Raw genomic sequence first — 25,100 nt, forward strand, 5'->3', positions numbered from 1 at the left:
TTTCATAACAAATATTTTGATAGCGCTTCACTTAATAAAAATTATTTCTATATATTTTATCATTTTATAAGTAATACTACATACGAATTAGGATCGAATGAGAACTAGTCACCGTGAGAACTGTGGACTAATCTTGTGCGTTTATTTTTTTTATTTGAATGATCTAGATTTGATTTCATAAGATCACATGGATTCATCTTTGTTTTTAAATAAGGGTAAGAGTGTCCTTTTTTGGGGATTACATGCATACATACATACATACATACATACATACATACATATATATATATATATATATATATATATATATATATGTATGTATGTATGTATTTTTTTTGAAAATATATATATGTACATATATACATAAAAGTCTGGATTGAATATGCCGCTTAAGTTTACATTTTAATGCGTACATTTCTTTAAAGGGTCACACTTGTATGAGGACGGTCGGGTCAAGATGAAATGTAATACTTATACTAACAAATGCAATATTAAATCATGAATAAAGTATTACATTTCATCTTGACGTGACCGTACTCATACAAGTGTGACCCTTTAAAGAAATGTACGCATTAAAATGAAAACTTAATTAAGCGGCGTATTCAATCCAGACTTTTATACTTTCAAAAAAATTTTAAATGATGGACTGTAAATGACTTTTTTAGAATATTTATAGACTGATAGAATCTTTTAAATTTTTATCATCTTTGTACAAATCTATAAAAGTCTTAGGACAAGCACTTATAAACTTTTAAAACCTTTCATATTAAAAAATCTACAAAAGTCATTAAAACTTTAAATTAAATATACCGTTACAAACATTTTTTTACAAAAGCTTTTATAATATATATTGGCCATAATTGGTAAATGGTTGTTAGCTGATTAGGTTAGATGGTATGATTAGTTGATAACATTAGTTGATTGTAGAAAGGTGTTTGGCGCTGTTTGGTATAATTTTTTTTTTCTCAAAAAGCCAATTGAAAATATTGCTTTGAGTAGCCTTTTGAATTTTAGTATTTTGAAATTACAAAAAGCTTATTAACCAAACAATTAAATTGATTTTTTAACCAATTCAAACAACTAATAGTGGTCAAATAAGTCAAAATTGGCTGATAAGCTAATTATTTACCAAACAAGACCACTATATTTTTATGTATTTATGTATGTATAACATTCTGAATTGTTAACATATGTATACACTGCACACACAACAAAACATGTAGCAAATAGAAAAAAATTCTTCAATAACATACATAAACGAATAAATTTTATACATAAATGAATAAATTTTATATTTATAACTTATAAGAGAGACTTTAATTTTAACTTTGTTTCAAAAAAGATAAACGAGTAAATTTTATACATTCTCAATCACTTGAAAAAATAATCCTACCCCTTAAGCTAGATTTACTTTCTTTAATAATGGAATTAGATTTATAGTTGACACAAATATACTTTTCTTACCCCTTAAGTTAGATTTACTTTCCTTAATAATGGAATTAGATTTATAGTTGATACAAATATACTTTTCTTAAATCAAAGAGTATACCAAACTGTGTAAATTATGTTTGTACCTTTTAAATTCCCAACAAAATTTGAACTTGCCTATCAAATGTCTCTAAATTCAAATTTTTAGGTTTGTTCAAGTCGTCAAACTATGTAAATTATTTTTCTACCTTTTAAAGTCGTTAAAAGTCTTTAAAAATTTATAAAAGTCTTGATTGAATACACCTCCTTAGAAGAATTGAGAATTTACTCCAACAATCTTCAACTTAGATCGGTATATAAGTTCAAAAAAGGAGAAAATTCCACTTTTAGTCCTCGACTATTTTGACATTCTTTCAATTTTGTCATATTACATCATTGACTTTGAAAAACACTCACTTTTAATCCTCAACTACTGCGATATCGCCACATTTAGTCATATTCTTTTAGTTTTGTCATATTACACCCATGACTTTGAGCAGCTTCTACTTTTAGTCCTCGACTATTATGGCATTGCCAGTGCCACATTTAATCATATTTTTTTAATTTTGACATATTACATGACTTTCATTTGATTACCACCATTAATCTTCCGTAAAAAATTCCACTATTTTACCGTTAGAATTGACAAATAAGTGAAATAACAAACGAAAAATCCTTATGCATATCATAATTCATATTTCAAACACATTAAAAATATCATAAATATCAAAAGATGTAATATCGTTACGATATGTATAAAAAATACTTTCTTTGTTATATGTCAATTTAAAAATATCAATGTGTTTCAATATTATAACTCATATTTCGAATATATTTCTTCACAATTCCATCCGTGACGTCAACACCAATAAGCTTCCCAGTGGCCCATAATCTTGATTTTGTCCCGACTTTCTTGGCACCATTATCTCAATTTCACTAGGGAGTTACAACACGTACAGTTTTTAGTTTTTACTAACAATCCAATGACATTTGGTGCATGTTTATCTAGCTATGTCTCGCATTGGTGTCCTCATACCATCATGGATAGGTGTTGCTGCTATAAACAAAAAATAAAAATAAAAATTGTGACAAAAAAAATCTCATAATAAAACCAAATAGAGTAATAGAAGCCACGTACCTCCAGGATCTCTCATGGGAGTCATACAGGGACGGAGTGGAGTTCTTGAAGGATATGATGGGGTTTCGCTCCCAAAGCCATATGTAGATGGTTCACTGGAAAAAAGTGAGACAAGTTAAAAATTGATAAAAACTGCATGCTTATTACTCAAGAAAAACTAGTAAAAAAATCACATTTACCTGAATGGTGTTCTAACATTTACATTTTCCATAACATGACCACGGTCAACTGCAACAAATATTAAATTTGATAAGCGAATTGAATTGAAGGCAATAATGGATAAGCAATAAAGTGTTGATGGCATTTAGAAGCTAATTAAGCATGCATGCCTGTAACAACTTTCATCTGAGCTTCTAATTCAACAAGGACTGAACTTCCTTTCAAATTAACAACACGTCCTTTGCATCCTTTGAATGGCCCAAACCGAATTTTAACATCAGCACCAATTAAAGCATTGTGTCCATGCCTTCCTCCAACTAAACAGTATCAAGATGTGTAAGCATGTTGAATAACAACCAAATATGAAACAATTGAGTTAGTTAATTAATGACAACGACACTGATACGATTTTAATGAGAACTAAAGACAAAAAAAGAAACTATTAACTGTAATTACTATACTTAAGAAAGACATACAATTTTTGGGTGGACCGTCCCTGTACGATCTCATTGGAGGTTGTGGAACACGCCCAAAGCTTGATAAGAAGGGATGAGCCTAAAGAAGTTACAATATATATAAGATGTGAAAGTATAGTAATTACAATATATAAAATATGGAAAAGATAGATTTTGTGATCAAGATGATTAGATTAGATGCATACTTTTGTATCACCATTTGTCCTTGATCCACCAACCAAAACACAAGATTGCGCATTGGCACATATAAAGCCAGCATGCTCAAGGTGATGACGGTCATAAATAAACACAATTCCTCTGTATATATGTTCCACTAGCCCTTGCTTTCCCTGTTAATTGGGGGTGACAAATTAATTATAAATGTCATAACACCAGATCGAAAAGTAGTCAGTCCAATTAGCTAGTAATGTAAAAATTAAGCCCATCCAATGAAGAGAGCAATATAATATAATGCACACCTTGAAAGGTCCCTCAAGAACCCTGACCACATCTTTCACTGCTAATGCATTCTGATACCGATCTTGTGCTCTCCCTTTCTTTTCAACCTTGGCTTTTATCTCCCTTAGCCTCACAACTGCTACCTCAGCTTTTTCATTTTTGGGAACCCCCTTAAGGACCTGGAAAGCTTCACTCTCTACTCGTATAATCATACCAAAACTCTTATCGCTGCATAACAATATAATAGCTTAGTTATGATTCATTTAAAAGATTAAACTTTGGGCGAAAATTAAAAAGTGCTTACTCTAGTAGCACAAGGTCATGGAGCTCATAGTCCCCAATTCGAGTGGCACCAGATATTACTTCACAGCTTTCCACAACAGTGTCAGCAAATACACGTATCTACACAGGCAGATCAAAAGCCAGCAAATTGCATTATTATTACTGGTAAATTACTCGTGCGATGCACGGATTAATTTTTTTATTATATATTTAAATAATAAAATTGCATTATTATTATTATAAAGAAAAACATATATATATATATATATCCTCAAGACAAGACAAGTGAATATATAGTTGTTGACTTACAATCTCCTTAGTGGTATCAGACACTAAGTTCACCATATGCCCCTCAACAGATGCAACCATACCAGTCGCACCTTCAGATGCACCACATACAACTTTTACGTGATTTCCAGCTTCAAAGTACTTGCAAACCTCCTTCTCACCAACACTAATAAGTGTTTTCTGCCAAATTAAAGCCACCAAGTTGCTAATTAGTTGTCCTTTCCCTCAACTTATTTAAATAGAATAGAACCATTAATAATGTTCAAAAGAGTACATACATTATGAAGGTTCTTTTCTTTTGGTCTGATGTGAACAATATTTTCCTCTACTTTCTCAACCCATCCTTTTAAGTTCTTCAATTCCCCTTTCACCACAATCACGGGATCACCCTTCATAAAGTGACCTTTCTTCCTATTTGCAAATAGAGTCGACAAACTAGCCATATTACTTTCACCAGGTTGACGGAATTTCTCAAGTTCATCAAAACTTGGCTCAATATTCTGAGTGCTAATCGATTTCATAGCCATTGTTTTATATAAAAACCCATCTTTGAACATCATGCCACCAATTTTCTCAAAATAGTCACCCGTCATTGGATTTCTCCTAAGCTCAACACGTACCTTCATCTCTCTGAACATAATAAAAACACATTAATGACCACCCATCCAATAGTTTATTTCTTGAGCTCAAATTAAAGATGTTAAGGAAAAAATTACCGAGCCTCATCTATGTTCATAAGACGTGGGGAGGAATGAATCCTTTTCTGCTTGGAACTTCCCTCCCTTCCTATATAACAAAAGAAAGCTATAATCAATGACATTCAGATGAGAACAAAAAGCTAAGTAACAATTAATTAGTGCAAAGAAAGCTAGCTAGGCACTTACCAATTTGTTTGCAAGAGCTTGTAAGTCAATCCTTGGGATTAATCTCACGATAACTCTCTGTTTTACATTATCTACATCCGCAACCTAAAGAACGAAAACTTAAAAAATATTAGAAAGAGAAATATCAAGTTTTAAGTTTTTAGAGACAGATAGAGACCACCTTAATTACCTTTGCAAGGTCCCCTTTATAAGCTCCAGTCTTTATTCTGACCCAAGTATCCCTGGCAAGATCAAGTGCTTTGCTCTCAACAGAAAGGACACCACTCATCTCTTTGATTGGAACAAGCATTAGTTTTGCGGGATATATCATGCGCATATTCTTGCATGCCTGTAACAAAACAAGTCAGTACCCTTAAGAATTATTTAGCAAATCAAAACTTCAAAAAGAGCAAAGTATAATAAAATGCATACCTCTCTAACATGGGCCTCTTTGTCTGCTTCAATGTATATATAGTTTTTAAGATGATCAAGTGCTATAACAGACCTAATTTGCAACTGTGATCCCCTGTCAATACATTTCTGCATCAGACACACAGCAACCTCCCTCTCACGACCAATCTACAAACACACACACACACAGAATAAGCTTCATTGGATGAGGTGAAATCTCAATTCAAGTACAAGCTAACAACTACATACCGCACATTTCACCATCCATAACTTGGGATCTCTGACACATGGCAAAAGTGCTTGCTGATCTACATCATCACTAGCTTCTTCATACTTCACATCACTGTTTGACCTTGCATATCTAGCCTGGATGCTTCTCTCAAGTGCCTCAAAGTCTTCCTCTTCCTCCTCACGTGACACAAGATTTGGACGACGATCAATCTGTCTTGAATCATATTCATCAGCTATATCAGCTCCACCATCCACAATGAAGTCTGTGCGTGCATTGCATTCACAAATACTATCATTAGCATAATAATAATAATAATGATAATAGTTTCCAGTAAGCATGCATGCAATGTAAGTTTTCCCCTGATTATATATTATATATTAGGGCCTTAATTAAGTGGTGCAAGTTAATTAGGCTTATTATGCGTGACACAGTTAAAGAGAAATCCCAGTTAACTAGCAATAGAAAGGTTCTAACCATCTTCGCCATCTTCTTCTTCTTCTTCTTCCTCATCGCTATCCACAGCCGCCTCAAGATCAAAAAAATGAGAGGCTGCAGACCTCTTCTTGTTACGTGTACGACCTCCATAGTCCTCGTCCTCTTCATCTTCATCAATGAAATCCGATCTCGAGCGCTTCCTTTCGGCCTTTCCGCCCCCCTCATACTCCTCTTCCTCCTCCTCCTCCTCCTCGTAGTCATCGTCCTCCTCGTCACGCCTCCTTGCCATGCTTAATTTGCTTCAACTATCCCCAAATTCAGAGCACACACTGAGTTTTTTCCGAAATTTAATTTAGAGAAGATCGAGTACGTTAAAGTTGATTGCGTTCCAAAAGTTTATACACTTCTTGCGTGAAATATATAAGGAACGACGACACACAGTGATGACGATATTTAACGCAGTGAATTGAAAAACTAAACTCAAATATTACTTTAAGTGAGTTCTTTATATAGCTTTTCCACCTGCCGCGGTTTTATTTTCTTTAATCCTGGTGGAAGTGTGAATTCCTATTTTGGCTGGATTTGTATTTTTAGTTTGTTTAATTTTGAGTCAACGCCCCTAAACTGACAGTTGAATTGTATATTTATGTTGCTCCAAGTAACATGTGGTTTCTTTTTTTATCAAGGTGAAGCCGAGATTCGAAACCATGACAAAAAGGCTAAGCGGATAAGCCTAAGAAGATAGTTTGATTATATATTTATGTTTATATATTATATATGCTCAACATGGGCACAAAAAAAAAACTATTTTTATTATGAATTAAATTAATTTTTTAAATAAAAAGATATTAAAATATATAATATAATAATATAATTAAACTTTCATATATTTGGTCAAGTATCTATTTTTGTAGCATACAAAATTAAAATTAATATTAAAATCTTGTATGGTTAATATAATCTATAATTATGTACATATTTAGATAAATTTATAGAAAAATTTATATAATTCAATTGATTTTTTCTTGTTGAGAAAGGATGAAAATGCATTTCAAATAAAAAGAGAATAGGCAAAATAAATGTGACATAAAATTAATGTATGTGCATATTTGGTGGAGAGAAGTGCACCAGGTTGGTTGCGCATAAATTATTAGAATAAACTATTGGACTAAAATTTTCAAAAAAAACTATTGGACTAAAATTAGTGGAAAAAGTCATATGAAGATGTCCAATTTCGTAGCTACACAAGGGAGGAAGCACAAGAAGCCAAAAAGAGTGTCACATTGGCTGATTTGGAGAAGTCAAATAAACAACATATTTCCTTTCAATTTTGTCTTTTGTGACTCTTAGTATTTCCTAGGTAATTTTAATTTAAGGGGTCTTTTAATCTCCTTGAGAGTGATGCATATTAACCTATTTAAAGACTAAACACAATCATATTTTAGGATAGAGATTAAAAAAAAAAAAAAGGTGCATTGACTATTAAAAAAATAGGTGAATATTAATTTTGGTCATTGACTATTAAAATTTTCAAATTAGGTGCATAAATATTCAATTTGTATCACATTTGATCATGCCGTTAAATTTTTTGGCCAAATTTCTTACCAAGTAACCGGTGATCCGCTAATTTATTTAAAAAAATTTATAGTCAAGGACTAAATGTGATACAAATTGAATAGTCATGCACCTAATTTGAAAATTTTAATAGTCAATGATCAAAATTGATACATGTATTATAGTCGAGGTACTAAAAATTGATATTCTCTCCTCAATAACATCTCATTAGTATGAAATGAATAAATTAGTGTTAAAGATTTAAACAAATGAACATTATTCTTTATAGCCAATGTATATATAATAATGACGTCATCACAGCACTAAAGCAAGCCCAAATAAGCAATCGCGGGTTGCATTCTGGGCTGTGAGTATGGGCCCATATCATTAATTACTTTGGAGATGGGCCTGAATTTTCAATCTGGCCTAATAGCAAACAGTCGTCTGTTTCAAAGGAAGAAAGCTTGGGAAAAAAGCATACGAAGAGAAGAAGAAATATATAGGGATTAGAAGGAGGCTAAGTTCCGAGTCGACTCGCTCAATTCTGAAAATCCAGTGCTCTGCAACTCATCAGGTTTCTCTCTGAATCTCTCTATACTTGAACGTGTTTTTTTGTTAAAATTATTTTTGCCTGTTGATGTTCGTTCGTATAGTGATTGGTTTCCTGAAAACTCGATCTTTCAATGTAGTGTACCTGCAAAATTTGCTAGATTTTGAATGTAAAGGTGAACGCCGATCTGACTACTGACTTGGGAGATTAAAATTTGAAAGAAATATACTATTCTTTTATAAATTTCTTTTGGCGATCTGAGAATGTTAAAGCGGTGTGAATAGGTGATAGGCTCATTTGGAGTTAATGAAATAAGAGGAAAAATGGCGGACAATACACCAGAAGAGTATAAGGGGATTGAAGGAGTCCTTTCTGTTCTTCTGATTTTCACATTTTTTGTGGTTTAAATTAGAGGATTCCTTTGATTCGTAGGTTTGGAAAAGATTGAATGTGTTTGATAAATATACACAAGAGAACTAAAATGGTTAAATTAACTTTATAATTAATCATCTGAGAATGATATATGTACCTGCACTGTGTCACTCATCTTGTCAATGTAAGTTTTGATGGATTAAATTTATGCAGATGTCATTGTCCTGTTGAGAATTAATTTCAGTAAAACTGTGGGAATTTCTTTTTGCATCCCTTGTTTGCTAAATCTTAATTACCATTCAAATTTTACCTATTATAAGTAGTGTTGTCAAAGGAGTTGATTGTTAGTTATGAGAAGTTTCATAGGTGATGTTTGTTGGTTTTATAAAACACATATCTTTTGAGGATTTCAAAGCATTTAAGTTATAATTCAGAATTGTTTTACTGTTACTATTCTCATAGATGACAAGACCCATTGGCGATTAGTCTTTCTGCTGATCTTGTTAAGTTCCTTTGTTGCAGAATTCACAATGTCGCGAAGGTATGATAGCCGTACAACTATCTTCTCTCCCGAAGGTCGTCTGTACCAGGTTGAGTATGCAATGGAGGCAATTGGAAATGCTGGCAGTGCCATAGGCATATTATCTAAAGATGGAGTTGTGTTGGTTGGTGAAAAGAAGGTCACTTCCAAGCTTCTTCAGACATCAACATCTACTGAGAAGATGTACAAGATTGATGACCATGTGGCATGTGCTGTCGCAGGAATAATGTCTGATGCCAACATTCTTATTAACACTGCTAGGGTCCAGGCTCAACGATATACTTATGCTTACCAAGAACCAATGCCTGTCGAACAGCTTGTTCAGTCTCTATGTGACACTAAACAAGGCTACACGCAGTTTGGTGGTCTCCGTCCATTCGGAGTTTCTTTTCTCTTTGCAGGATGGGATAAGAACTATGGCTTCCAGCTCTACATGAGTGACCCCAGCGGAAACTATGGAGGATGGAAGGCTGCAGCAATTGGAGCAAACAATCAAGCAGCACAATCAATGCTAAAGCAGGACTACAAGGATGAGATCACGAGGGAGGAGGCTGTTCAGCTCGCTCTCAAGGTGCTTAGCAAGACAATGGATAGCACAAGTCTTACTTCAGAGAAGCTCGAATTGGCCGAGGTATTCCTCTCTAATGGAAAAGTTAAGTACCTAGTGCACTCACCAGAGTCCCTGAATAAATTGCTTGCAAAGCTTGGGTTGACCCAACCCACCGTGGAGACCTAAAACCACTTCATATGATTTTAACTCTCTTCTCAGACCATGCTTGTACTTCTTTTTAAACTATGGATTGTTCAATGGTTAATTAGGTACTGTTCAATTATGTTTGGGAACTTATTTGGTCATGTGGATTATCCCAGCAATACTGCTGTTCAATTTCCTTTGTGGCCTTTTATCTATGTTGTCATATTATATATGCTAGATTATGAAGTTTGCTTAAAATCTATTGCTATAATCGCAAACAATAATGCAGTGATTGCTATTTAGGCTAATCAGAATGAGAAGTTGAAATGGAACAAATATTTATCAAGTGTTTAGAACTCCCAGGATGACAGCACTTTAGTTTGCTTGTTCATGCGCAGAGGGATGAACACATTGAAGTAATCATCAATAATAATGCTATTCTTGGATTCAATGCATGTTTCAAAACTTGTTAACGTTGGAAGTGGTTCATTAGTGACTCAAAAGTTCCTTCTTCCTTCATTGTTCACTACTCTTTTTGTGAACACAAAACCAAGTCCGATTCAATATTTAATATTTGAACCCGCAACAAATTCAAATTTTATATACATAAACTTTGATTTACATGAAAGCACTTAGCCACTATCTAAAAGTGCACTCTGATTGAAACTCGCCTTGTGATCTTAGTTGACATATGAAATTTTGGTTCATGGGCTTTGCAAAAATTCGAATGTGAGCATGGGGCACTACAGGTGTTAAAGGAGGGCTGATGACAGTAGAGGAGAGCCAGATTCTTATCTATATTCGGCTATCATTAAGGGGTTATGCACAAAAGGAAGACTGTGTGAAGCAGCTGCTATTATTGATCATATGGGAAAGAGTGGCTGTTTGCAATGCACTAATTAGTGGCTTTATCCAAGGTAATAAAATTGAGGACGCAATGAGATTTTTTGGTGAACTAGTCAATAAAAATTGCTTAACCAATGAAGTGGCCTATAACATCCTTGTTCATGGTTTATGCAATGCTGAAAAATTTGGTGAAGCCTATGACATTGTTAAGGATATTCTTCAGAAAGGATGGAAGCCGGACATTATAACATATAGCTTGTTAATAAATGGTCTTTGCAAAACTGGCAAGTTAGACATGGAATTGAACTTGTGGAACCAAGTTCTTAGCCGGGGTATCAAGCCTGATACAACTATGGGTAATATTATGATTCATGGGGTCTGCTCTGCTGGAAAACTTGAACAAGCATTGCATCTGTATCTTAACATGAGCCAGTGGAACTGTGTCCCCAATCTGGTCACTCTCAACACACTTATGGAGGGATTTTACAAAGCTAGGGACAGTTGAAATGCATCTGCAATTTGGGCTCGCATTCTCAGGGGTGGATTTCAGCCTGATATCATTTCTTACAATATTACTCTTAAAGGGCTTTCTTTTTGCAATAGGATATCAGATGCCAACTTGTTCTTGAATGATGCTCTGAGTAGGAATGTCTACCCAACTGTGATTACATGGAACATACTTGTCAGAGCTGAATGTGATAATGTTGATTTATCAACCATGCAAAGTAAGTCTTCGCCTAAACTTGTCTGTTTATTTGAGATTTACAGAACTACAGTTAGTAGTAGTAGTCTTCCGAATTGCAATTCATGGGGTACGGGGTACCCCATGAATTGCAATTCCATCCAACCAAACACTGTAGTTTGAGAATTCACTGAATTGCAATTCCCCCCAAACTACATCCAGCCAAACAGGCCATTAAGTTTCTTCTGGTACATGGGAACAACAATACATTGCATTGTTACCATTCTTCTTAACAGTTCATTGAGAGTGTCTATTTGTTCTATTATCATGCTTGACAGTTTTTGTATACATTAGGTGTTAATTTCAATTTGTTAGATTGTAATTGTGTTGTGCTTTGATATGCATGACCATCTGCATGTGAGCACTTGGCAGTATACACATATGTAAGCTACATCAAATAGTACTTGGGTCAAATTATAAGTGATGTTTTCTGTATGAACATGTAATATACATTTTTGAAAGTCAGATAATCAACATAAAGCATCGGTTATATCTGCACTCTCTCTACCAAGCTTCCCAATTTTCTCCATCTCTTCCTTTGCTTTTGCTTTGTCCTCTGGTTTTCTTTGCATTAGATTCTTAAAGAACAACCCTTCATTTCTATTCTTCTCTATTTGACCTTCAAAGTCTGCTAACTGCCTTTCGTTCTCTTTAATCTCCTGCGCTTGTTCACCTCTGCCGATTCTTCAAAAGCTTGCATCTGGTTCTCGATTTTTTCCATAATCTGCTCAACAAAACCAACAAAATTCAGAAATCAAGAGACGAAACATCCAGCTGTAAATCCCAGGATTTCTAAACAGTTGCTAGACACTAAGAAGTCGGACACAGACCCTTGCACCAGCTTCATCAAGCTCTTTGAGGGCATTTTCTCCTATCGGATTAATCTCAGCATTGGCTTCTTCAGCAAACTAGTCAGATAGGCTGCTCTTTCGTCTAAGTAGTTGGTCAGGCGAACCTGGCAAGCAGTTCCTGATTACGCGCATCTCCTTCAGGAAGAAGAGGAGCATTTGAATCTGTAGAATCATTGGACGGGGAGAAGAGGATGTTGGGTGAGAGTGAAGGAGGTATGTATTGCTTTGAGGTATATCATTTTCTTTTTAGTTTTCTACTTTGATTGATTTAGGCTAGGGAAAGAAAGATGGAGTAGGGGAAGAAGAGTCTTTAAGCATAATGACATACTCTGTATATAAATATAAGTAGAGATCAAAATGACAAAAAGTAATACTCCTTAGCATAAGGTTGTCTTTAACCCAGCAAGTTTCTCTCACTTTTAAAATGGGTACAAATTTTTTATTATTTATTCTACATCTCTGCAAATTTGACAATTTTTAAAAATGAGGTCCACTTTTATTTTATATAATATATATAATAATAAAACAAAAAAAAATTAAAAAGTAAAAAAAATAAAAAATTATGGCAGCTTTTGCTGCCAAACGAAAGAGTGAAAAGGCTGTCATTTCAGTGTTTAGCAAACTTGCTGTTTTAACAAGTTTGCTAAACACGTAGGCAAACAAAAAAATATAAAAAAGAAGAAGGAATCCATGTGGTGTGCCATGTCATCTAGAAAGTGTATATACTTTCAGGGTTGAGGTCAGCCTAAGGTTAACATTATCCATGAAATTTCTATCACTTGTAAAGTAACATGAAATTTTCTTTTTCTTTTTAAGTTTTTTAATATAATTTTTACGTTTTGGATCCTTATTGTGATTTTTTTTTTTTAACTTTGAATCCTTATCTTCATTTAAGTCAACATCACCAATCTAGTTATATTGGTTACACGGATTTCTCTACATTCTTTAGCACTTCTCAAACATGTAAAAATATACTTTTTTTTTTCTTCTCAATCTCATGCTATAATTGAATGACTATTTTTTCTTTTATTAGCTTCATTTAAGCCACTTTCTCTTCGATACAGAATTTGTTCATAATAACTTGCGAACTTTGAAACTACATGAGCTAGCCTCTAACAATTTTGCAATGTTGGTTTATTTCTTGCTCGTGATGATAATGTTATAAAAGTTTAACAATACAATTCCTCTAACTACATATTTACTAATGTTAAGTCTTGAGTTATATAACAACCCTTTTCTTTAATCCCTGTGGGAGTGTGAATTCCTACTTTGACTGGGATTTGTAGTTTAACTTTTTCTTAATTTGTGACTTCTATTTGGCGCTTTTGGGGATTTCATGAATCTCCCAACCCGCCCCCTGGATAATTCGAAGACCAACATTTTTCATCTATTTATATATATAATTACAGGAAACAGTCATGTATAATGTATACTACATTGAGTATAATCAGCCTAACGCTCAATAATACAAAATACAACTCAATACAATAAATAATTGTATTGCAGAATTGTAAGAGTACTTTTAAAATAGAGAAGGGGTGAGCTTAACATAGAGTTATAGTTGATGTGCAAGAGCACTTTTAAAATATATTAACGGAATGTTGTTGAAATGTGATAATGCCATAACTATAAGATTGTTATGAAATATGAATGATAACTATGATAATAAAGAAGAGATGAACTCAGAAATTGAAATGGAATGGAGAACACAGAAGTTAGAAGGAAGGAAGAAGCACATTTTGTATTCATTATGTTTCTAGGGATAATCTTTACAAGGAGTGAATGGGGTATTTATATTACCCGGAAATGAAATATAAATATTAAGTGTACAGGGATGGTTCACATGTGCCTCTTAGCTCTGCTGGCCTCTTAGCTCTGCTGGCTTTGTCAATGCTCAGCTGCCACCCTAAATTTACGGGATCGGCTTTCAGGAAACATTTAGGTGGGTTAAAGCAACCTATGCCGTCTTGTCTTAGCGTACTACCCTAGAATCCTAACTGTTCTAGAGCCAATTATTTGCCTTCGGCTAAGTTTCATAGGTCATTTATGCAATTACGATTTCTGAGTTATGAGTTCTTGTTCCTCTTATAGGAAGTACAGGATGGGATTAGAGTAGCCCGGGAAGCTTACTCCGGGTGGAGGGAGCTTCCCGGCTAAGCCCTCGGCGTTTGAGAGGACTTGCGAGCCGCCCGGCGATTGAGGGCAATTTCTAATGGCAGTATTTAAAGAATGTCTTAAAGCTGTGACTAAGAGAAAGCTTATAGAAACACGAAGGAAGACAACGGGTGGTAAGCCTTTCCCCTCTCCCATAGTCCAAAAACGGAGGGAGAGGAAAGGGACTTAATACCCTAAGAGTGAGTTGAACTAGCGCCCGCTAGGGGAGTGGTGACCCCTATGGCACGCTATAATCGACCGACGTTGGCCCCAAACCGGGGGAATCGGGGAATGGGGGATTCAGAGAAAGCTTCAAAAGGCTCACTTTCGAGCCTATATTGGATTCTTTTCCCCCCAAACCCCCCGGGAGGTGAAACAGAGAGAGAGACAGCCCTCGCCTTGCGGACTCGTTGCTGATAAGTTAGCTCTCCCGAAGGGGCGGTCCATTAACTCTACGACGATTGGACGTGCATTTAAGATCCTAAAATCTTCTAATAATCCAGGGAAGAAGCCATGAAAGAAAGCAAGGGCCTTAAACAAAAAGGCCTTAAAAAAAGGCTTAAAACCGACGACGAGTTGCCTGTTAAGGTTAACACCTTTAAGCCGGCATTAAAGCTCATATTCTAATTAAGTAGTTTTCTCTTTTTCCTCTCAATCGTCGAGGGCTCGCTGCAGTCCTCTCAAGCGCCGAGGGCTTAACGCAAGGGAAGGACCGTTTCCCCCTTGCTTCGCTTTCCCCTCGGGGGAAGCTATGGATCGGTACGTTACCCCCCTTAATCCACCTCGGGGGAAGGTCATTCGGACTTCCTACGGAAGCCTTCCTTTTAACCCCTTGCTACGCTTCGCTTCGCTTTCCCCAAGGGGAAGAGGAATGAGGAATTCGGTCACGGTTCCCGTGCATTTTAAGTCTCTTTCTAAACGGGCTCCTTTCAGAAGCCTTAACACGTTACCCCCTTGCTGCCTTTGGTACTACTCTTATTTTACACAATCCAGGAACTTCCATAACGTTGGCGTGATTCGGTTTGAGCAACGGATCCTGACGTGATACATCTTCGTAATGAAAATAGAGTGGAAACATGAGTTTGCTTTTCCAGTATCTATAGAAGAAGCACTGTGAACTATCTGCTTCAAAAAGATAGTTGGTTGAATGAAACTTCTTCGATCAGAATACGAATGAGATCAAAAAGGCCATCGCAAACAAGGCAATAGCTTCGGTTAGAGCAAAGCCGCATAACCAAATGATTGTTTAGATGGATTTCGCGCCACGGAATGAATCAAAGAAATGAAGACGTTTCCAATACCGACAGAGACTACCCTCATAATTACTAAAGGTTATTTAATAGGTTAATGATAGTCTGATAGGTTTAACTGTGTACATCACGGAGAATAAGATCTTCCAGCATATTGTATATTTTCATGAGATCAATAGGTTCCAAATTACATGGATCTACCACTTTAGTAGAGATAACTTTTTCGACTAAGTCTGGATATGAAAGATTATCGGGCAGACCAAGGTTATGTCTATCTCGAATCTCTTTTACGCTCTTTTCGAGCGCACTATTCAAGAGGTCTTTTGACGATTCAAAATAAGGATTCTTCCGCATTGATGGAGAACAATTGGCCTGGTCTAGTTCTAGTACATACTTCCCCTGCGCTATTTCACAGAAGGATTTCAGAGTCTTTGAGTAGAATTTTGTTTTTTTCCATTTTTATATTATAGTCATGTTGTGTTCCGCTCCCCCAAACAAAAAGAGAGACTTATTCTTGCTTTCCCAGTGAAGGAAGACGGAAATTGCCGGTTGGCTTAGTCCAACCAAAAAAGATATGGGACTTTTGGGACATTGTTTAAGATAAGTCAAGCTTGGACCGACTTAAGTCAAGACTGGCTATCTCTCTCTTTATATACGCAAAAAAAGGCGAAGAGTGACTATGATTTCTTCTCGTAGTTCCTCTCTTGTTAGTGTAGTGATACGAATACTCCTCTATGTGAATGTTTCATTTTAGGCTGTACACCTAATTTTCCTGGGATTTTAGTTCAATCGTTAGAGCACCGCCCTCTTAAGGCGGAAGCTGCGGGTTCGAGACGGATTAAATAAATATATAAATTAAGCTGAATGTAGACCGGTCCGGACTATCATTTCATCGATCGCCTACCTGTGGCCAGGGACAGGTCGACGAAGGCTATCCCTAATAACCATTCCATCCGCATCATACTCAAAAGAAGAGTTTGATCCTGGCTCTGAAGCGCTGGTTCGAATCCTGCTCCTTCCTTGGACTGTATTACCGCTAATTATCGGTTCATTAGGGAATCTCTTTCGTTGCCGCCCCTCTGACGGACCTCCTAAAGAAAACAAGTTTTGGAAGAGGCCCTAAAGGGGTATCATGCATTTAAAGTTAGTGTAGGGTCCAACCCTAATATAGGCTCTTCTATTAGTAATTCGGTGAGTCGTAGGATTCATTCTGAAAAAAGAAGTCCAAGGATCACCGGGTCGTGCTAATTCCATACGAATCAGTACTGAGAAGCATGTGCCCATCACTCCAGCAATGGCACAGAAGATGAAATATAGAGTCCCTATATCCTTGTGGTTAGTGGAGAACAGCCATCGGACCGCATTTGTCATAAAATTTAGATTCTTTCTTAAAAATGTATATTGGTTCCACTTCTTGCAATGAAGAAAGACTTATTGTAAATCGCCGGTTAGTCCAACCAAGAAAGACATGGTCTCCCATCAATAATCATAGCAATGGTCTCCCATCAATAATCATAGCAGCAGTAGCAAAGTTGATTGAGTCTTTCGAAACACTGATAATAAAGTCAATTTAATTGTGTAGAGAAGTAAATACATATTTAACTTTAAAATTTACTTATATCAAAATATTATTTTGGTATCCTCCAATATCTCAAGTTTGTCATTGCTTCTTTAATTTGGTTCCTATTCTACCAATATGAAAAAAGTATTATATTTTATATAAGATGTATACAAGTTAACCAAGCATAACTATTTATATTGATGACAATAGTTGATTTTGTTATAATGAATTGAATTTATAATAAAATTTTATTTGATACCATTAAGATATTGTGAAGGAATCAACCCAAAACATTCAGACATACAAATTTGTTGTGCACATGAAAATGAAAGACTCATTGAAAAATGGTTTCATTCATATGAAAAAAAGCTATTGTTTTATATTCATTACATATTCGTGATTTGATTTTGAACTTATATGTATCACATATTAATAATGCCTTTTATATTGTTATAAAATAGATAAAGTTATTGTATACTAAATTAAATTAATAATATCTGAAAATAGCAACTCAATTGTTATACTCATTCCACCCATGTCATATGGTAGCAATTTTTTTTCGATATGTGAAATCTTATACTCATGTTATAAGTTTGCTTTAAAATACAATCTTATAGTAACATTGTTATTATCTCAATCATATGAATGTGGACATTACTAAACGATTTTTATTATGATAATATCTCTTATAAGTTTACTAGAAGTCTAGACCTATTTATATTTTGTACATAATAGTTACACCATGGACTCAAGCCCACCTTGTGACAAGGTGAACCCGTGTCCATTTATATATTGAATGCTCACAATTTGAATTGTGAACATTTAGTACCTAAATTGTGAAAATTCAATTGCGAACATTCAATATATAAAATGTGAACATTCAGTAATAAATTGTGTATTTTGGACCCGAATTCAGCTTGCAAGGTGGACCTAGCTCCATAGAATAATTCGATTATAGGATGCTTGATTTTATATTCCAATTGTAATACTTGATTAGCACTAAGCCACAAGCTGCTGCATAGCACAAAGAAACATTATTTTGTTAAATTATCACACAGTCGAACATGTATGTGAGTTTTTTTGTTTGAACATCGATACATATTGTTAGTCCGCTTTGGCTGTCATATTAATTGAGGTTATAAATTGAGTATGTATTTAATTTTAATCTTTAAAGTTCAATCGAATTTTCACATTAAATATATAATCAATAAAAATTTCTTTTGATATAATGTATACTATATGTAGTAACCCTGTCAAGATGACTAAAAATATGAACTTGTAACCACAAGGTCACGGATTCAAATTTCAACCCTTTTAGTTTGAGCCCGTCAGCTATGGGTAATCTATACTGGTTTACCTCCTTGTTATTTACCGATCATGGTCACAATGTGGAGTTTACGCACTCAATGTACATCCTTGAGTAGTATATACAGGTTTTGGTTGTTAGCTGCCTACTCAAACACCTCAGCAAAATGGTGTGGCCGAAAAGAGGAATAGAACTCTCAAGGAAGCCGTAAGGTCAATGATAGCACAAGCTGATTTGCCTAGATAATTTTTAGGGTGAAATTATTAACACATTTTTTCACTCAAAATGGGACTATGCTTCATAAGACTCATAAAATGACATCTTATAAGATGTGAAAGGGAAGGGAAAGAAGCCAAATGTGAATGGGAACTGAACTCCTTAATCTCCTTCCAGATGGAAATCTATTCTTACCCTCCCATTCTAGAGATAATGGCGTTCGTAGGTGCAACAACTGTCCATATCAATTGGGGAAAAAGTTTCGCTATACAATTCTTTTGGTCCAATTGTCTGTCAAGGTCATCAACATAAATTGCATTATCTAAGTACAAAATATGGATGCTTTGGTTGCCAGTATAACAAAAGAATCAAACATTATCTGCTTAATGCCACAAGCTGCAATCAGTCTTCCCTTCTAGCAAGGATTGCATCACGACAAAGACGCCAATAGGCTTTGCATGGGATGACCATCCATGGCAACTTCATGTGTTGCCCAGTGCCCAGAGTATATGAAATACTGCAGAGTCAAGAGTAAAACAATAAGGAAAACACAAGGACAAATTCGAGTGATGATAAACATCAAAAAATGAACACCTAGGAAGCCAAATGAATGTTAACCTTTTCCCCGTAAGAATTCCATAAGCTGACAATGCCATTGAGGATCTTGAAATTGCTGAAAACACGCATCCATAGTGGGGTGAAACAACTTCTCCTGAGTCAACTTACATGCATTAGGGACTTAGGGTAAATGTGCAATTCATGCTTAACCATTAAACATTACCCGCAAGAAACAAACAGCAAGTAGGTATAGTTGAACAGTAGATATCGATTCAACAAAAGTGATCTTCTTCCTAAACTGAGGACTTTCTCAAAGTCATTTTAAGACTAAGCTTTATCTCGTAAAATTAACATTGCCTGTTACTGTTAAAAAGAACATCCTTCTGCTGTGAAATAAAATAAGCCATTAACAAATTACAATAGAATATCATATCCATTATCCACAAAACTGACTACAGTGGAAATCCTGAGGTACAACATAAAAGAACTTTAAATTCTTAGGCAAATGAAACATGTTCTTGTCAAGGCAACTTTAGGTTAAATGCACAAAAGTATCTACCAGTTTGATCATTAGGCAATCATGACATCAATTTGTTTAGTACCACTAGTCATTTCCTTTATATTAATGTCACACATTTTCAATGATGTGCTAAGCTCCACTTACTTAAGCTCAGATAGTTGCCACGCAAAAATGAAACCATAGCCAATGATTTGAAGCAATGTGGACTAGGTTCCAAATTAATTTCAGCCGCAGACCCAGTGTGTGAAGAATTGGTAACATCACATTGACTAGACACAATTTCGAACCATATCCCAGAAGGAAATCTTTTCTTCCTCACCAACCAAACAGCAACTTTAGTATATGGTGTGGCATGAATAACTAATATCCCAAGTTCAATAACTATGCATATCAAGCTTATAGTTGCGTTCAAAATTGTGAAGAAAATATAGAATGCAGAAACCGTTGGGAGTAGAAGCAACAGAGGAGTAAATAGAAGTGAGCCAACAACATGTTGCTCCACTGTGTAACCATAGCTGTCTAATCTCTGCCGAAGAGGATTCCATTTTCTGCCCCTGTATCCAACCAGTTCAACAAGTCAGAAAAATAATACCATCATCTGAAAAAAAAAAAAAAAAAACTAACACAGGTAATAAAACTCAATTTAAATTTACTATGAAAATTTTCATCCTACGGAAACCACTAAGAGGGCTCCAAAAACAGAAGTAGAAGAAACAGTAACCCTCCTCAAAGTAATACCAAGACATAACATTGTGATGTAACTACCTGAAAAGACGCCACAAAGCTGATATTGCTTGTATCTGCCATGAATAGATTAGTGAAAGTAACCAATGAAGAGCAGACAAGTGCATAGTTGCTAATGAGATTATGTCAATGGTCAAAGCAGCAGCAGTAGTCAGACCAAAAAGACTACCAGATACAGCAATCATTTTCATAAGATAAGCCAAGAAGAAATTCAGAAATAGCCAAAGTGTGGACCATATCTGAATAGCATTAAGAGAAACCATCCCAAGGAGACCAGCTAGCTCAGCATTCAACTTGAAACCAGCTGGGTTTCCCATCAGCCACACACAACCAGTACGCAGAATATGGTTAGTTATGCCATCAGCAGAATTCAAAATGAACAGGCAAGCAGCTTCTGCTCGAGAATACAATAGAATGCTAAGCAAGTTTCCTAGAAGAAGATCAACCACAATACTTGACCACATGGAGTGCTTACGTAATGTCGCCATCTCAGCATACTCAACACAAGATTGACACCTAAAAAGTAAGAAAATTGAACATTACAAAATTTCCAAAAATGAAAATACGAGGATCAGAAAAATCAAGAAGGGGGAGAACTGCAGTAAAATGAGAATCCCTTTTTCAATCGAAAATAAGATGTGATTGTTAAAAAATAAATAACATGTAGAAAAGTAAAAGGTTTCAACTCTTGAATGGATGTAAACTCCTTAAGATCTTACTGATGAATGAGAGGCATTGGGGTTGCCCAACATATCCGGTATTCCGGTTATACTCCCCCCCTCCCCCACACACCCAACCCCACCCTCTTCCCCCCTTTTGAGATTTAAGTAGATGTGTTTTCAAGGACTTGGTGTATAATGAGGACTTATCACTAAGGATTGGGATTATATGGCGCTCAAAAGCACAAAGAAGATATAAGGGATGTTTTCTCTTATTTCTCTAGTAAAGTTTAGTGCAAGTGTTAGAGGTTACAAGTTGGTCAGGGTACCTAACTGTCTAGTCTAGTGATAGAAGAATAAAAGGATCTGCAAAGTCCTCCAATCCTAAGTTTTCATATTTAAACAAAGTGAAATGAACCCCACAGCATGGGCTGAGCATGGGCATGGCAATGTGATGGAATGGAGGATAAAAAGACCCTTGATTGTACCCTAATTCGCAAACTGTATACCTTCTCCTCACCTAATTCATACTTCCTGCCTGCCCAAGCATTGTTGCCCAGGCATGGCTCACCCAAGCAACTGAGTGATTCACCCAACTAAAGACTAGCCTGCCATCATGAGTTGAGTCATCAAACCCCTTGATCATGTCACCCAGGCCTACTTGGGCATCCTGTATTATTCATTGGGGCTATGCCTAGGGTTGGGCTGCTTGGCCCAATGGACTAGGGGTAATATTATCCCCAACAAGACATGAATTGCATCTCCTCTTTCCAAACAACTCTCAAATGGTCCAAATTATGCTACTAGTCCAAATCAACTATATGCACACTGCAAGCATTTTCATGAGTTACATGCATTGGTACCAAAAATCAACAAAAATATGAATCCCCCCACTAGCCATTGTAATTCTATCCATTAGGATGAAAATGTTCCAAGAAACAAAACAGAAACATGCTAAATGTAAAAAGAACTAGAACATCATTAACAAAGCCAAAAACACACAACAGTAGCCTCTATTATATATTTATATTTATATAATTCCTTTCCTATACCCTAATAAAGAGTACATTGCTCCCTTCCACTATGAGTAAGACAATGTTCAAATTAGCAGATAAAAGTTCAATGAATTGCCAGCCTGAATGCTCATAATTTTAAGAACTAAGCAATCACATTTAGTGCAAGAAGTTCACATTTCAACACACAGTAGACCTCCATGCAATTATCTTTTCAGATGAACAAATGCAGAGGTGCAAGGATAAGATCAACTTTGTTTTACGCCCAACAAAAGTTGATGCATTGGAGAGTTAAAGGCTTGCAAAATCCCCATGTATTAATGAGTTCTCTCCAGACTTAACTACAATATGTTATATTTGATCCTCGCAATATAGTTTCAAGAAATAGAGCTGTAAAGGGAAATGAACTAGAAATAGAAACAATGTAATGCCTTTAATTTGATCAGCGATCACATTTACAATGGAACAGAAAAAAGGGCCAACATAATACCTGAGACTGGAATCTTGAAGGAAAACTGGCCAATACAATAGCTGGGAAAAGTGGAGCTTAATATTTTTGCAGGTCTTACAAAATATATTAACCAACATGGTGTATATATAAGACCGTGATGCATAGCTCCAAACAACATGGAAACACTGAAGAATGATGAACAAGATTGTTGACAACAATGCGAGAAATATGGCAAATAAGGGCCATGCAAAGTTTGTAAACCTGAAATGTGACAAGTCCAACTATTACAGCAAATAGGTAAAGAGAAGGACAGGGTAACAGGGAAGGGAGTTCAAGATTTTGAAGATCTTACAAGGAAAAAACATGAAATGAAGCAATGGATCTTTTGGCAGGAAAATGCGACTCAAAAAGCACCTTAGTGGCATTTGCAGTGTTAATTGCCTGAATCACAATATTCTGCCTTCAAAGAACAAAACAGAAGTTAGTGACCAGAAAACCACACAATATCCACCATCTTAATAAGCTAAAATTACCAAGTCAGTTTGTGGCTTCATTTGGTAAAGATCCTCAACCCACATTGGTTTCTTGCAATGGGCTGTTACTTGCTCAGATGGACAATAACCCAGTGAATAGTAATGACTTCCAAATAGAGGGGTCTCATAAACTATGACCTGAATTTACTTAAACAAAGTTAGTAAGATATAAGATACTACAAAGCAGTATGGCAAGATAAAAATACTAGAATGAGTAATCATGACTTACATACATGGACATCTAACTGAGTTATAACCAACCCCTTCCATTTTAAGCATAGCAAGTTAGGAATTAGTGCAATGTTTCTACCACATATTACTGAACGATCATAGGCAAGCTGGATCCAGTTGACTTCTGCAGGTGAACTATTTTGCAATGCTAAAACATCAAACTTGTGACACCCATAGCTTAACTTGCCATTTATCCTTCCACTAGTATCTTGGCCATCACAGTCACCAGAAAAATAAATCCTCTGACCACTGGAATTCACAACTGCTTTTATGTCATCTCCAACCTTTATCAATTGGCGATCACCACCATTGGCCACATAACAACCAAGTAAAGATAACTTGCAATCATCTTCCGGAAACATAGGTAGATTTTTATTTATCTCATGAAGAATACCCTGGTTAATGAGACAAGATTTGTGCAACCATTCAAGTATCAAAAGCCAGTAACAACAGTAGTAATTTTTTCTACGAAAAAGGAAAGAGATCACAGCTAGAGAACCCATCAATCCACCATCTCCTGACTAGAGAGACAGGTTGTAGGCAACAATCGCAACCAAAAAACAACCTTATATGAAGAAAAAAGAAAAGAAAAAGACAAGCATTATAAGAGATCAAAGTTTCGCAACTCCACCAGAGCAGACTCAATCAAATGAAAAAGATAATCAAGTTGAAGTGAGCTAAAATAAAGACCTACTCTAAACCTAACTCTAAAATATTGAAGTTAGGATGAGAAGTTTTTGTGCAACGTTATTTCTGCATAATCATCACACTACTTGGCTACTGAATTGAGCTTAACAATGCCCAGCTATGAAAATAGGAGGAAAAAAAACTTGAAGATTAGCCAAGGCTGCACAAACAGAGCTGTAGCTTCTATTGATAAAATCATAAATTGGAGATCAATCTAGCATAACCATTCCACATCATCTCTCCCGTGATAAAGCACAAGAAAAAATTAAAAAAATAAAAACTATGATTCCATTCGTAATATAAAATACAAGGATTATAACTTTTTCAGTAAAACTTTACCCGAAGATCCAAGCAACTCGCTGAAGAATTTAGAGTAGACTCACTGCAAGAGAACGCGATAACAATGTCGAGAAAAGCTTCAGAGGATGAGATGAACCAGCCGAACAGGAAATGACAAGGATGTGAACTCAATTGAGGGGTTGAACTAAGATGCTCCGGCCACCAAATCCTGCATTTTTTAGCAGCTCCCATTGCCAAACCTTTTGGATGGTAAGGGAGAGAGTAAAAGAGAATTCTAAAAACTAAAATGAGTATATATACCTAGTTACATATGGGTCGGGTCGGGTTCAAACCTAAATAAAATTATACTTCAGGCCTTCAAGAGTTCAAGTATATTAAAAAGGAAAATAAATTGCGCCATTTGATATTAGGTCCATCTGGATTGGGCCGTTTGACAATTATATATATCATATGCCCCAATTTATTGCGTTTTAATACGGAGTATATATGTAATTACATATTTTTACTATTAATTTTAATTTTTTTTGAGTACTACTGACTCTTTTACAATGCAGTATCTGTTCATAACTACTTTCTCA

The 25,100-nt window shown here is 35.5% G+C and overlaps 2 protein-coding genes and 2 pseudogenes across 2 annotated transcripts; 2 read left to right on the forward strand and 2 right to left on the reverse strand.

Annotated features, from left to right (window-relative positions):
• Positions 1 to 2,468: 2,468 nt before the first annotated feature.
• Positions 2,469 to 6,478, reverse strand: LOC116024387 (annotated as a pseudogene).
• A 1,700-nt stretch (positions 6,479 to 8,178) lies between these two features.
• Positions 8,179 to 10,158, forward strand: LOC116026334 (proteasome subunit alpha type-4). The gene is made up of 2 exons (XM_031267817.1): positions 8,179 to 8,317; positions 9,188 to 10,158. The coding sequence occupies exon 2, from the start codon at positions 9,196 to 9,198 to the stop codon at positions 9,940 to 9,942; it is 747 nt and encodes a 248-aa protein (XP_031123677.1). The 5' UTR covers positions 8,179 to 8,317; positions 9,188 to 9,195; the 3' UTR covers positions 9,943 to 10,158.
• Positions 10,159 to 10,183: 25 nt separating this feature from the next.
• LOC116024388 lies at positions 10,184 to 12,729 on the forward strand (annotated as a pseudogene).
• A 6,304-nt stretch (positions 12,730 to 19,033) lies between these two features.
• On the reverse strand, positions 19,034 to 24,770 carry LOC116024020 (N-acetylglucosaminyl-phosphatidylinositol biosynthetic protein gpi1-like). The gene is made up of 9 exons (XM_031264916.1): positions 24,562 to 24,770; positions 23,538 to 23,930; positions 23,305 to 23,442; positions 23,124 to 23,227; positions 22,811 to 23,032; positions 20,670 to 21,164; positions 20,049 to 20,458; positions 19,445 to 19,538; positions 19,034 to 19,343 (listed from the first exon to the last, which is right to left on the reverse strand). Exons 1-9 carry the CDS (start codon positions 24,751 to 24,753, stop codon positions 19,229 to 19,231), a joined length of 2,163 nt encoding a protein of 720 aa, XP_031120776.1. The 5' UTR covers positions 24,754 to 24,770; the 3' UTR covers positions 19,034 to 19,228.
• Between the last annotated feature and the right edge of the window lie 330 nt (positions 24,771 to 25,100).

This window comes from Ipomoea triloba, chromosome 7 (genome assembly GCF_003576645.1).
Source record: "Ipomoea triloba cultivar NCNSP0323 chromosome 7, ASM357664v1".
NCBI classification, from domain to species: Eukaryota; Viridiplantae; Streptophyta; class Magnoliopsida; order Solanales; family Convolvulaceae; genus Ipomoea; species Ipomoea triloba.